The following is a 12372-nucleotide window of genomic DNA, read 5'->3' on the forward strand; positions in this document are numbered from 1 at the left end:
AGATGCTGTACCCATGTCCCCCAGGACATGTCCCGACCCTTTAACACTGCTTTCCACTCCCAGACATTGTTCACACTTCAACCCCGACTACCTCCATGGACCTGTTTCTCCCAGTCCCAGACCCTATACACACACCTTAACTGCATCCCCACCCCTAGACCCGGTCTGCACTCCAGGACTTTATCCATTTCCCCTCCCGTATTCCCCAATGCCATTGTATTGTACCCCATTTACTCCCAGTAACCCTCTATCCCAATCCACTCTACCTGCATTGCTCCTTTCTGATGAGTGCCACATTACCATGCCCCGAGTCAGTCAAGCCCCAAATCTTGCACCCACTAGTTGGTGATGGTGAAACATCCTTGGGTGTGCCAATGCTGGTCTCTGATTCGCCTCACAGACTGGATCCGAGGCTTATGGGCCCCCCATTGATTCCAGTGTCGGTACTCGCCTTTCTCCAGAAGAAACTGGCATCCACGGTAACCAGGGTATTCATAACCTACCCACCTATAGGGTGGAAAGCGAGAGAGAGTGAGCGTATGAGAGTGTGTGTGTGTGTGTGAGATTGTCTGTGTGAGACAGTGTGTGTGTGAGTGAGAGAACAGAAAGAGTGAGACAGAGTGTGAGGGAGAGTGGAAGAGAATGAGAGTGAGTGAGACTGTGAGAAATGGAGTGAGAGTGACAGAGTGTGTGAGTGTATGAGAGTGAGAGAGAGTGCGTGTGTGTGAGAAAGAGAGTGAGAGTGAGAGAAAGGGAGGGAGAGTGGGTGAGAGAGAATGAGGGTGACAGAGACTGTGTGAGTGCATGAGAGAGAGTGAGAGGGAGTGAGAGAGAATGGAAGCAAGAGAAAGAGATAGACTGAGAAACAAAGAGAAAGAGTGCACGCATGAGATAGATTGAGAGAGAGAAAGAGAGAAAGACAGAGGGTGAGAAAGCGAGGGTATATGAGAGAGAGCAAGAGAGAATGTGTGTGAGAGAAAGTGAGAGAGAGTGACAGACTGTGTGGGTGCATGGCAGAGCAAGAAAGAGTGTGTGAGTCAGAGAGTGACAGTGAGTGTGACGGAGAGAGAGAGACGGTGTAAGTGTGTGAGATTGAGAGAGAGTGTGAGAGAGAATGAGAGTGGCAGAGAGTGTATGAGAGAGAGAGATGGGGAAGTGAGAAAAAGTGAGAAAGACAAAGTGAGTGAGAGAGAGAGTGGGAGTGAAAAGACAGAAAGCGAGTACAAAGGCGAGGGAAAGAGGAAGAGATGGTGAGAGAGATGTGACGGAGGACTGAGGGAGGTGAGAGGGAGATACAAGGGATTTACAAGGGAGGGGTGAGAGAGGGGTGAGGAATGTTGAGGTAAGTGTAAGGGAAGTGCATGGGAGGAGTGTGGGAGCTGTGAGGAAGGAATGAGGCAGTGGTCAGGGAGGTATGACAGAGGTGTGAGGGAGAGTGAGGAAAGAGCCTTATTGGTTACTGATGTGCTGGGCTCTTCCATCATTGAGGATGACAGTATTTGTGGAGCCACTTTCTCCGGTGAGATATTTAATTGTCCATCACCATTCACTGCTGGATGTAGCAGGACTGCAGATTCGTTGGTTGTGGAATCACTTAGCTCACTTGCTGCTTACTTAGCTTGGCATGTGAGTAGTCCTGATTGGTAGCTTCACCAGCCTAACACCTCATCTTCAGGTGCTGCCTGGTGTTGCTCCTGGAGTTCTCTCCAGCACTCCCCATTGAACCCATGACATCTCAAACAACTTAAGTGTCAGGCTTTGTGAAAGACCTTCTTAATAAAGCACTTTGAAAAATTTCATGTAATTGGGCAGAGTGAACCTGGTATTGTCAAAGGAAAATTATTTTCAACCAAGTTATCCGAGTTCTCTGAGGAGCTAACACATGCTGTAGGTAAAGGTACCAGTACAGTGCTTGGATTTCCAGAGGGCATTTGTAAATGTTCCACATTAACATTGTTGCAACAACTAAAAGGTTGTGGTGTGGGGGTAACATATTGATGTGGATTGAAGATTAGCTGGTGAACAGGAAGCAGAGAGTGGGACATTTTCCAGGCTGGCAGGATGACACGAGTGGCATCCCACGTGGCTCATATTGGGGCCTTAACTCTTTAAAATTTACAGAAATAGTTTGGATGAAGGGTCGAAGGTACAGAAGCTAAACTTACCAATGACCCAAAGCTCAGGAGGAAAGTGAGTTATCAAAAGAATGTAGATAGTTCGGTAAGTGAGAAAAGATTCGGGAAATGGGGTACAATTTGATTAAATGGGAACTTTTCTATTTTGGTTGAAAGAATAAAAAATGAACAGATGATATAAATGGGAAGAGGGTGGAGAGCTCTGAGCTGCAGTGGGATTTGGGTGTCTGAGTGCATGAATCACAGAAGGTTAGTGTGCGGGTACAGCAAGTACTCAAGGAAGCTGATGGGATCTGATGGTTTATTGCAAGGGGGGATTGAATCCGGGAGTTAGGGTGTTAGTTACACAGGACAATGGTGAGTCTGCAGCTGGTATACTGTGTACAGGGACTGTGTGGGCACTGTACTGACAGAGGGAGTGGAATGTGTTTGGAAGCAGCTCAAAGAATGTTCACTGGACTCATTGCTGGAATGAGCGGATTGCCTGATGAGGAAAGGCTGGCCCTGTATCCTCAGGAGTTTAGTACAATCTGAGGGGACTGAACCAAACCAGAGTAGGTCCTGAGGGGACTGGATTGTGTGGATGTGGAAAGGAAATTTCCTCTTGGTGTAGAATCTCGAACCGGGGAGTCACTATTTGAAAGTAAGGAGCTCTCATTAAAACAGAGATGGGGATGTTTTTATTTTCTCTCAGAAAGTTGTGAGTCTTTGAAATTCCCCTCCTCAAAGGGCAGTGGATGCAGAATGCTTAAATATTTTGAAAGCAAAAGCAGATATTCCTGAAGACCAAGTTGATAAAAGTTTATCCACAATATGCAAGAATGTAGAGTTGAGGTTAAACTCAGATTAGCTACAATTTTAATGAATTACTAGGCAGGATAGAGGGGCAGAATGACCTCCTGTTCATTAACCCTATGATTCATGAGGTTGGTCCCAGGAATTAAGAACTTCAGTGATAAGGAGAGATTAAAGAATTTCAGGATTGTTCTCCTTGGAGAGAAGAATGCTGAGAGGGAGATCTGGTAGAGGTTTTCAAAATCATGGGGGTGGAAGCTGTTCCCATTGGCGAAACAACGAGGAAGAGGAGGGTAGAGATTTGAGGTGATTAACAGAAGAATTGACAACGATAAGTGGAGTTTTGTTTCTCAAACAGGTGTATGGTTCGGTTCTGGTACCCCTGGTCTGAAAGTGTGGCATACGCTGATCAGTGAGGCTTTTGGCAGGGAACTGGGCCATTGTCTGGATCAGAAGAATGTGCAGGGATACCGGGAGAAGGCAGGGAAGGAGCAAGAGCTGAACTGTTCCTTCAAAGGGACAGCACTGACAGGTTAGGCTGAATGGTCGCCCAATTTATGTAACAGATTTGCAACTGTGAGAGATTGTCTTCCAACTCAGAGAATGGAAGATAAAGTATTGTCTGGATTTGGAAATTCACTGAGGGGCAGGGGAGAGACTGAGATATGGGAAAGGTACAAAGTGACAGAAAAAAACTTGTGCAGCTTGTCGCTAACCAACCCCATCACTGTCTGTACCTGTTTGGGTGTATTAGCTCATTGCCCCTGTTTTGGAAACTCAGCAGCAGTTTCCTTTCATTCAAGGTAGATTCTTTAATACTCACGTGCCACAGCTCACAGTAATGCTGCCCACTCGATCGGTGAATCCATAGGAAGACAGACTCGGAACATCATCATCCAGGATTTCCATCTTCCGACCCTGGAATCCTGCCATTTCAAACAGACAGATCTTGTGCTGCCGGGGATCCTGAGAGGAAAGAAAACATACAACGTTCATCAGTGTTCATCCTTATTAAAAATCTCAACTCTTGGGGTAAATAATCAGTATGTGGGACTCACTGCCTATCCAGTGTGTGATACACTGTCCACCCAGTGAGTCAATCACTGTCCATCCAGTTTCCTCCCAAGGCTGGTTACAGAGGTAGGGAGGGGAATTGGAGCTGGAGGATGTGACAGAGATAGAGAGGGATGTAGGGGCTGGAGGAGGTTACAGAGACAGGGAGGGGACGTAGGGCCTGGAGAATGTGACAGAGGTAGGAAGGAGGTAGGAAGGTAGAGGTTGGTGGAGGTTACTGAGATAGACCTGGAGAGGCTACCGAGATAGGAGGGGTGTATGGGCTGGTGGAGGTTACAGAAATAGCGAGAGGTGTAGGAGCTGGTAGTGGTTACAGAGATACGCAGGGGTGTAGGTAGGGAGGGGTGTAGATGTGACAGAGATAGGGAGGGGTGTAGGGGCTGGGAGAGTTTCAAATGTTAGGCAGGGTTATAGAGTTTAGGGAGATTATTAACATTAACAAATAATTCGCTAACGAAATGAAGACATTGAGTTCAGAAAAGGGGAGAATGTTTATGATGTCAACCTGGAACTAGGATTCGGTGCTGGGGCCATAATTATTAACAATATATATTCATGAAATGGATGAGAGAAGTGAATGCACAATCGCCAAGTTTGCAGATGACACAAAAAATAGGTGGGAAGGCAAGTGGTGAGGATGTCACAGAGGGTTTAGACAGGTTATGTTGGTAGAAGCTTGGCAGATGGAAAATAATGTGGGGAACTGTGGGGTGATGGACTTTGGCAGGAAGAATAGAGGAAGTGAATATTATTAAAATGGGGAAAGGCTGCAGAAAGCTATGTAACAGGATTTTGGAATTTCCTTATCTATGAAGCACATAAAACAATCTTCAATCTGCAGTAGAGAAAGAAAAGGGAATGTTGGTCTTTATTTCAAAGAGAGAGTATAAAAGTGCAAAGCTTCTATTAAAGCTGTGTTAAGAAACTAGTCAGACCACAGCTGGAAATCTCTGAACAGTTTTGGGGTACCTGATTAAAGGAAAGACAGACTGGTATTGGAGGCAGTTCAGGGAAGTTTCACTTGGCTGATCCCGGGGATGGATAGATTGTCTTTAATTAGAATTGGTTGGAGTTTAGAAGAATGAGAGGTGACTTTACTGAAACGTGCAAGTTTCTTTAGGGACATGACAGGGTGGATGTGGAGAGGTTATTTCCCTTTGTGGGAGAGTCTGGACCTAAAGAGTATAGTCTCAGAATAAGAGGTCACCCATTGAAGACAGAGATGAGGAGGAATTTCTTCCCTCAAAGGAGGGTGAATCTGTGGAATTCTTTACCACAGAGGGCTGTCGAGGCTGGGTTGTGGAATATGTTGGAGACTGAGACAGACATGAACGGTTCCACTCATTAACAGAATGTGTCCAGTCCGTAACGGCAGCCCTGGTGGGTCACAACACCACATCTGAAACCAGCACAAGGAGCTAAAAGCAATGAATTCTATTCCATTGTAAATTCCTCACCCTCAGAGAACCCAGGAAATAACAATCACACGAGCTGCTCCCAGAGGACCAGGAAGGAGGTAGACTGTTTGTTATTTAGGAATATACAGGCAGAATGGAATGACAGAAGGAAAACTGAGCACGACCTAAGAGAAGTACAGATGCCAAATGAAAGAAGATGAGCAGGGACATACCATACAGACAGGCCTGAATGACATGATGTACTCATTCCGATAGCTGTTCGACCAGGAGTCCCATCGGGGAAATTCACCCTTCTCTAGGACAAACATCTCACCAGAGAAATTGCATTTGTCATATACGACCCAACTGTTAGGAGGGAATAAATTCACAATAAGGACAAAGAATCTACATTGTAATTCGAGATACACAGATAGAATCTTGCTATGATTATAGAGACATGGCTGCAAGGTGACCAAGGGTGGGAACTGAATCCAGGGGTTTTCATTTTTCAGGAAGTTCAGACAGAAAGGAAAAGGAATTGGTGTATTATTGACAGTAAAGGATTAGATTAATAGTGAGGAAGGATATCACTCAAAAATCATAATGTGGAAATTAGAAATACCAAGGGGCAGAAAACATTGCTGGGAGTGATTTATCAACCTGAATTAGTAGTGAAGCCGTAAGTGAAAGTATTAAACAAGAAATCATAGAGGCATGGAATAAGGGTACAACAGTAGTCCTGGGTCACTTTAATTTAGAATTAGATTGGACAAACCTAACTAACACTGGGATTGTGGAGAATATTTCTTGCAGTTTGCACGTGCTGGGTATTTTAGCCCAACACCTTGAGGAACCAGCAAGACAACAGACTTTACCAGACTGTGTACTGGACAATGAGAAAGGGTTAATTAACAATCTTGTTGTGCAGGGCCTCTTTAGGAAAAGTGACCATAAATTGGTAGAATTCTGCCTTAAGATGGAGCGTGAAATCCAAAACTAGAATGTGGAATCTAAATAAAAGGAACTATGAGAGTATAAGGTGCAAATTGGCAAGGATGGATTACCATTAAATAACATGCACATGATTACAACAATTATTCCATCATTTCTGGTGCAAAAATGGAAGCAGAGAAATGGCTCAACCATTACTTACAAAAGAAATAGAATAGTATTGGATCTAAAAAGGAGGGATATAAAGTTGCCAGTGAAATCAGCAAGGCTGAGGACTAGGAGCATTTTAGAATTCAGCAAAAGAGGCAAAATGTTTGATCAGAAGTGGGGAATATAAAGTATGAGAGTAAAATCGCAGAGATTATAAATACTACTATCAAAGTTTTCACAAGTTATGAAGACATAAAGGTTAGTGAAGATAAATGTAGTTGCCTTTGTAGTGTTTGTAACAAGGTCAGCCAGGTAGACCTGATAGAATATAAGTTCTGAGGAAGGGTTACTTGAGCCAAAATGCTAACTCTGATTTCCCTCCATAGGTGTTGCCAGACCTGCTGAGATTTTCCAGCAATTTCGGTTTTTATTTCTGATTTACAGCATCTGCAGCACTTTCAGTGTTTATATAGAGTATGAGTTCCCTGACTGGGGCTGTTAACCTGGTCCAATCAGGGAACACTGGCTGACAGATAAAAATAAGGATGCTATCCTGTTCACTCTGAGAGCTGGCTCTGAGGGAGCTGGATCAGTGTCAAGGACTCTGCACGTGTAAGTAAAGGGTGACTTGGAGACTGGATATCAGTCTCTTTGGAGTTATTTCAGTGCTGATGAGAGAAAAGCACGCTCCTGAGGAAACTTGCTCACAACAGTTGTCTTTGAGTTAGGGTAAGCATTTCTGGCATCATGCCTTTATTTGAGAAGTTTGACTTGTTTGATCCTGCCAGCAAAGACTGAGACATTGGGGCAGATGAAAAGCAGCAAGTAATTCTCCTGATAGCTTGTGGACCTACAGCTTTTTTTGGTTATTAGGAGCCTCTCATTCCTTGAGACACCAGATATTAAAACCTTTAAAGAGTTGGCAGATTTAGTTAATGAATATTTCCATCCCTCATTCTGAATCAGCTATTCTGGAAGCAGGCAAATCTGTATTGGGATAATTGAAGAGGTTAAGAAGACTGGCAGAGGCATGTGACTTTGATTTAACCATCAATGAATGCTGAGAGACCGTTCGGTATGTGGGATTCATGATGTAATCATACAAAAGTACCTACATAGCATCCCTACAATCCCCACCCAAAAGCATCCCACCCAGACCCACTCCCTTACCCTCCCCCTGTATCCCTAAATTTCCCATCACTATTCCACTTAGCCTTCACATCACTGGACACTATGGGGAATTTAGCAAGGCCAATCAACCTAACCTACTAGCATACTAATCGAAGGCCAACTGGACAAGACTGGGTTACTCCCTGTGGAAGATAAGTGAGGGTGATCAAAGGTGGCCCGGTTCCCATGTCTGTGTCAAAGCTTAGATTTTACTTTGGGCTGGTGATTTATTTTGGAAACTTCATGCATCAACTCCTAAAAAATGGTCAGCCTCTGAAATGGTTGTCACCAAGCCATAGCCTTTAGGGAAGTGGAGAAACATCTATCGTCCTCTAAAAAGTTGCACGCTGTGCACCCAAGCAAGATCTGGCATTGACATGCGAGGCCTCCACATACAACATCAGAGCAGTAATAGTACAAAGGTGACCCAATGGAGAGGAACGCCCAGGACATTTGCTAAGGCAGAGTGTAAATACGCCCAGATGGAGAAGGAAGATTTGGAGCCATATTTGGAGTCAGGAAGTTGAACCAATACCTTTACAGACATAAATTTGTCATAATAACCAACCACAAACCCTTGTTAGGTCTACTTAAAGAGGACAAGTCTGTGTTGCCAATAGCTTCAGGTTAATTTCAGCGGTGGACCATTATTCTAAGAAAGAGCAGTCCAAACTTTAAGGGCAGGTTTAAAGTAACAGCCTAAAGCTTCAATAGGTACCAAAATGTTGCAGTTCCTATTTGATTATAGAACCACCCCTCATGAAGCTATGGAGATAGTTTAAGCAGAGTTGTCAATGGTGAGAAGACTTTGCACCAGGTTAAATCTGATTTTCCTGGCTGTTGGGGGTGGGGGGGGGGGGGGGGGCGACGGTGAAATGGCTTCAGGAATGTCAATGGCGGATACAAGAGTCGCCCAATTGAGACAGTTTAGTTCAGTTTTGTGAATGAACCGTGGGAATGGCCCCACACGGGTAAGAAACCTTGGTCAGTTGGGGTGGTCCTGAGCAAGCCCATGGACCGCATGAAAGCTGCAAACGGGGTGAGAGGAAAACATGCCCGGCACCTGGGAACAGTCAGAAAGCTGGCAGAACCCATGTGTTCTCCGTCTCCATCAAGCATCAAAGAGATCTTGGAAGCTCAGATGGACACTGCGGATGTTTCCACCTCAACGCCTTTTCCTCCTGAAGAAGAGAATGCGAGTCTGCAGGCACAAGAAGCAAGCTAATATACATTACACACTGCTCGTGTCAGAGGAAACTGATGCAGCATTAAAACACCCAGTGACGAGCTACAAAATAAGGAACCAGCCCATACCCTCAGACTCCGAGGGGGAGGCTTGTCATGATTGCAATGGCATCAGCCAGGTGAACCTCAGACGATATGATTTTCCTGATTGGGGATGTTAACCTGGTCCAATCAGGAAGTCCTGGCTGACAGGTTGAAATAAGAGTGTCAGAAGTCCGGTTCACTCTGAGATCTGGCTCTGAGGGACCTGGATCAGTGTCAAGAACTGTCCATATATAAATAAAAGGGGACTTGGTGACAGGATACCAACCTCTTGGAGTTATTTCAGCCTTACAGTCAAATGCCAGAGAAATTACAAAGGGGAACAAAGAAAAGACAGAAGAATTGAACACAGATTTTGGTTCTGTTTTCACAAAACAGGCTACAAATGAGTTCCCAGAAATGTGAGGGGACCAAGTGACATGGTGAAATTGAAGGAAAATTAGAATTGGTCAGAAAATGCTGCTGGGGAGATGAATGAGTTAAAGGCTGATAAATCTCCAGGGCCTGATAACCTACAGCCTAGAGTACTCAGGGGAGTGGCCCTGGAAGTATGGGGTACATCAGTTTCATGTTCCAAGATGCAATGGAGACTGGAGCAGACCCTTCAGATTGAAGGGTAGCAAATGTAACCCCAAGGTTTAAAAAGGAAGAGGAAATAAAACAGATAATTACAGAGCAATTAGTTTAACATCAATAACAGGGAAATTATTGGAAAGCATATGCAGGATTGGCCAAAGACAGCCTGGGTTTCTGAAAGGCAGACCACACTTAATGAATGTCTGGTGTTTGTTTGGGGGGAATGTACCTACTGGAATAGATAAGGGGGAACCAGTGGATGGAGGGAATTTGGATTTTCAAAAAGTTTATGACAACGTCCCTCATAAGACATTACATGGAAATGTTAAAGCACATGGGATTGGGGGGAATAGAACATAGACAGTAGAACTGTACAGCACAGTACAGGCCCTTCGGCCCACGATGTTGTGCTGAACTTTTACCCTAAACCTAAGGTCTATCTAACCTCCACCCCTACCTTATACTATCATCCATATGCCTACCTAATAGCCGCTTAAATGCCCCTAATGAGGCCAACTCCACTACCCTCTCCGGCAATGCATTCCATGCCCCGATCACTCTCTGAGTAAAGAACCTACCTCTGATGTCTCCCCTATATCTACCTCCACTAACTTTAAAACTATGCCCCCTCGTAATAGCTACTGCCACTCTAGGAATGTATGGATTGGGAATGAGCTGACAGACAGGAGCCAGAGAGTGGGAATAAATGGGCCTTTTTCAAAGGTGCAGGCAGTGACTAAAGAGGTCCCGCCAGTTATTCAGGTAAAGTGATAAGAAGCAAGGAGCAGTTCCAATATCCTTCACTCACTTTTGCGACATGGGCCAATACTTTTATTCTCCATGCCATTTTGCCCCCTTGAGAAGGTGGGGGTGAGCGGCCTTTTTGAATCTCTGCAGTCCATGTGCTGTGGGTTGACCCACAATGTCCCTTAGGGAGAGAATTCCAGGGATTCTGACCCAGTGACACTGAAGGAACGGGGATACATTTCCAAGTCAGGATGGGGAGTGGCTCGGAGGGGAACTTGCAGGGGGTGGTGTTCCCATGTATCTGCTGCCCTTGTCCTTCTGGATGGAAGTGGGTCGTGGGTTTGGAAGGTGCTGCCTGAGGATCTTTGGTAAATTTCTGCAGAGCATCTTGTAGATGGTACACACTGCTGCGACTGAGCGTCAGTGGGGGGAGGGAGTGGGATGTTTGTGGATGTGGTTCCAGTCGAGCGGGGGCTGCTTTGTCCTGGATGGTGTCGAGCTTCTTGAGTGTTGTTGGAGCTGCCCCCATCCAGGGGCAAGTGGGGAGTATCCCATCACCCTCCTGCCTTGTGCCTTGTAGATGGTGGGACAAGCTTTGGTGGGGAGACAGGACGGGAGTTACTCGTTGCAGGATTCCCAGCCTCTGACCTGCTCTTGTAGCCGCTGTGTTTATGTGATGGGTCCAGGTGAGTTTCTGGTCAATGGTAACCCCCGGGATGTTGATAGTGGGGGATTCAGTGATGGTAACACCATTGAATGTAAAGGGAAGGTGGTTAGATTGTCATTTATTGGTGACGGTGCTGTGTGGCATCATTTGTGTGCTGATGTGAGCTGTGAATGTTTTATTTCTTTCATGTTTTACGTCCATCCCCATCCCATGTCACTCACAGATCTCTTCCTCACCCACTCCCTAACCCCAACCCCTCACACCTCCCCCACCACCACCACTCCCAATGCCTGAGAATGGGGTGCCTTACGGTCCACAATCCACTCGCATTGAGCCAACCCTCTCGAAGCCCATGTCACAGACGTTCATACACTCTCCGGTCACCTCCACACACCGGCCTTGGAAATTCTCCTGTTCGAAGATCTTCATCTGAGGAAGAAAAGGAGATGATTGTGGAGATTACACAGCAAGATACAATCCAAGCCACTGTCTTGCTGAGGCATGGGGAACTGATTCATAATCCTATTCCTGTGTAACAGGCTCAAGGAGGGGACTGAATGGCCTCATGCTGTTCTGCATGTAACAGACTTGAGAAAGGGGCTGAATGGCCTCCTGCTGTTCCCCTGTGTAACAGGCTGGGGAAGGGGCTGAATGGCAACGTGTCAGCTCTAATATCCACTCAAGCTGATTTGGGTTCAAATTGAGACGAGGATGAACTGAGGCTGAGACAGCAGTGACGAGACTGGAATCAGGTACAAGAAAACCCTCTTGCCTCAGAAAAACCCCAACCCTACAAAGGCAGAGAGTCAACATGCAGGACTGACAGTACAATATAAAACATCCCTCACCTCGGTACACATTCATGTGAGAGGCAGGATCATTGACATAAAACTATACAGTAAATAGTTACTCTGTAACTAACCCCGTGCTGCCCATGTCCTGGGAGTGTTTGATGGGGGACAGTGTAGAGGGAGCTTTACTCTGTATCTAAGCCCGTGCTGTCCCTGTCCCTGGATGTGTTTGATGGGGGGACAGTGCAGAGGGAACTTTACTCTGTATCTAACCCCATAGCTGGGAAAGATTCTCGATCTGGGAGGAACCAGGAGGTTTATATCAAGCGGCCGCATTAAGTTGGATTGACTGTAAGCTCACCTTGTATTCCACCATCTCCACTGGGATGGTCTTGGCTTGAGCTGTTTTCGCATCGATCGTGCTCTCTGTCTCTGCCATCATGCTTCCAGTGGGAGGGCGAAACCTGAGGTCAACACACCAGATCAGCACTGGCTACCCGAACGGAATATGGGGGTGGGAACTCAGTAGTGAGGGACCAGAGAGCAGGGAGAGGGTGAGGAGAGTGAGGGATCAGAGAGCAGGGCAAGGATGACAAGATTGAGGAAGGTGAGGGATCAGAGAGCAGGGTGAG

The 12372-nt window shown here is 45.8% G+C and overlaps 1 protein-coding gene across 1 annotated transcript; it reads right to left on the reverse strand.

Annotated features, from left to right (window-relative positions):
• Positions 1-241: 241 nt before the first annotated feature.
• On the reverse strand, positions 242-12179 carry LOC109921595 (beta-crystallin B1-like). The gene is made up of 5 exons (XM_020521619.2): positions 12102-12179; positions 11260-11378; positions 5635-5767; positions 3754-3896; positions 242-507 (listed from the first exon to the last, which is right to left on the reverse strand). The coding sequence occupies exons 1-5, from the start codon at positions 12177-12179 to the stop codon at positions 339-341; spliced, it is 642 nt and encodes a 213-aa protein (XP_020377208.2). The 3' UTR covers positions 242-338.
• Positions 12180-12372: the final 193 nt, after the last annotated feature.

The sequence above is a fragment of the Rhincodon typus genome, chromosome 48 (genome assembly GCF_021869965.1).
Source record: "Rhincodon typus isolate 14 chromosome 48, sRhiTyp1.1, whole genome shotgun sequence".
Taxonomy (NCBI): domain Eukaryota; kingdom Metazoa; phylum Chordata; class Chondrichthyes; order Orectolobiformes; family Rhincodontidae; genus Rhincodon; species Rhincodon typus.

Bases quoted from the DNA above. Each gene is read 5' to 3' on its own strand.
- LOC109921595 (XM_020521619.2), bottom strand. From the start codon at position 12,179: ATGGCAGAGACAGAGAGCACGATCGATGCGAAAACAGCTCAAGCCAAG. The intron at 11,379-12,101 runs GTGAGCTTACAG...TTTCTTCCTCAG, and splicing joins TGGAGATGGTGGAATACAAG to ATGAAGATCTTCGAACAGGA. The intron at 508-3,753 runs GTGAGTATTAAA...TCCACCCTATAG, and splicing joins ATTACTGTGAGCTGTGGCAC to GTGGGTAGGTTATGAATACC.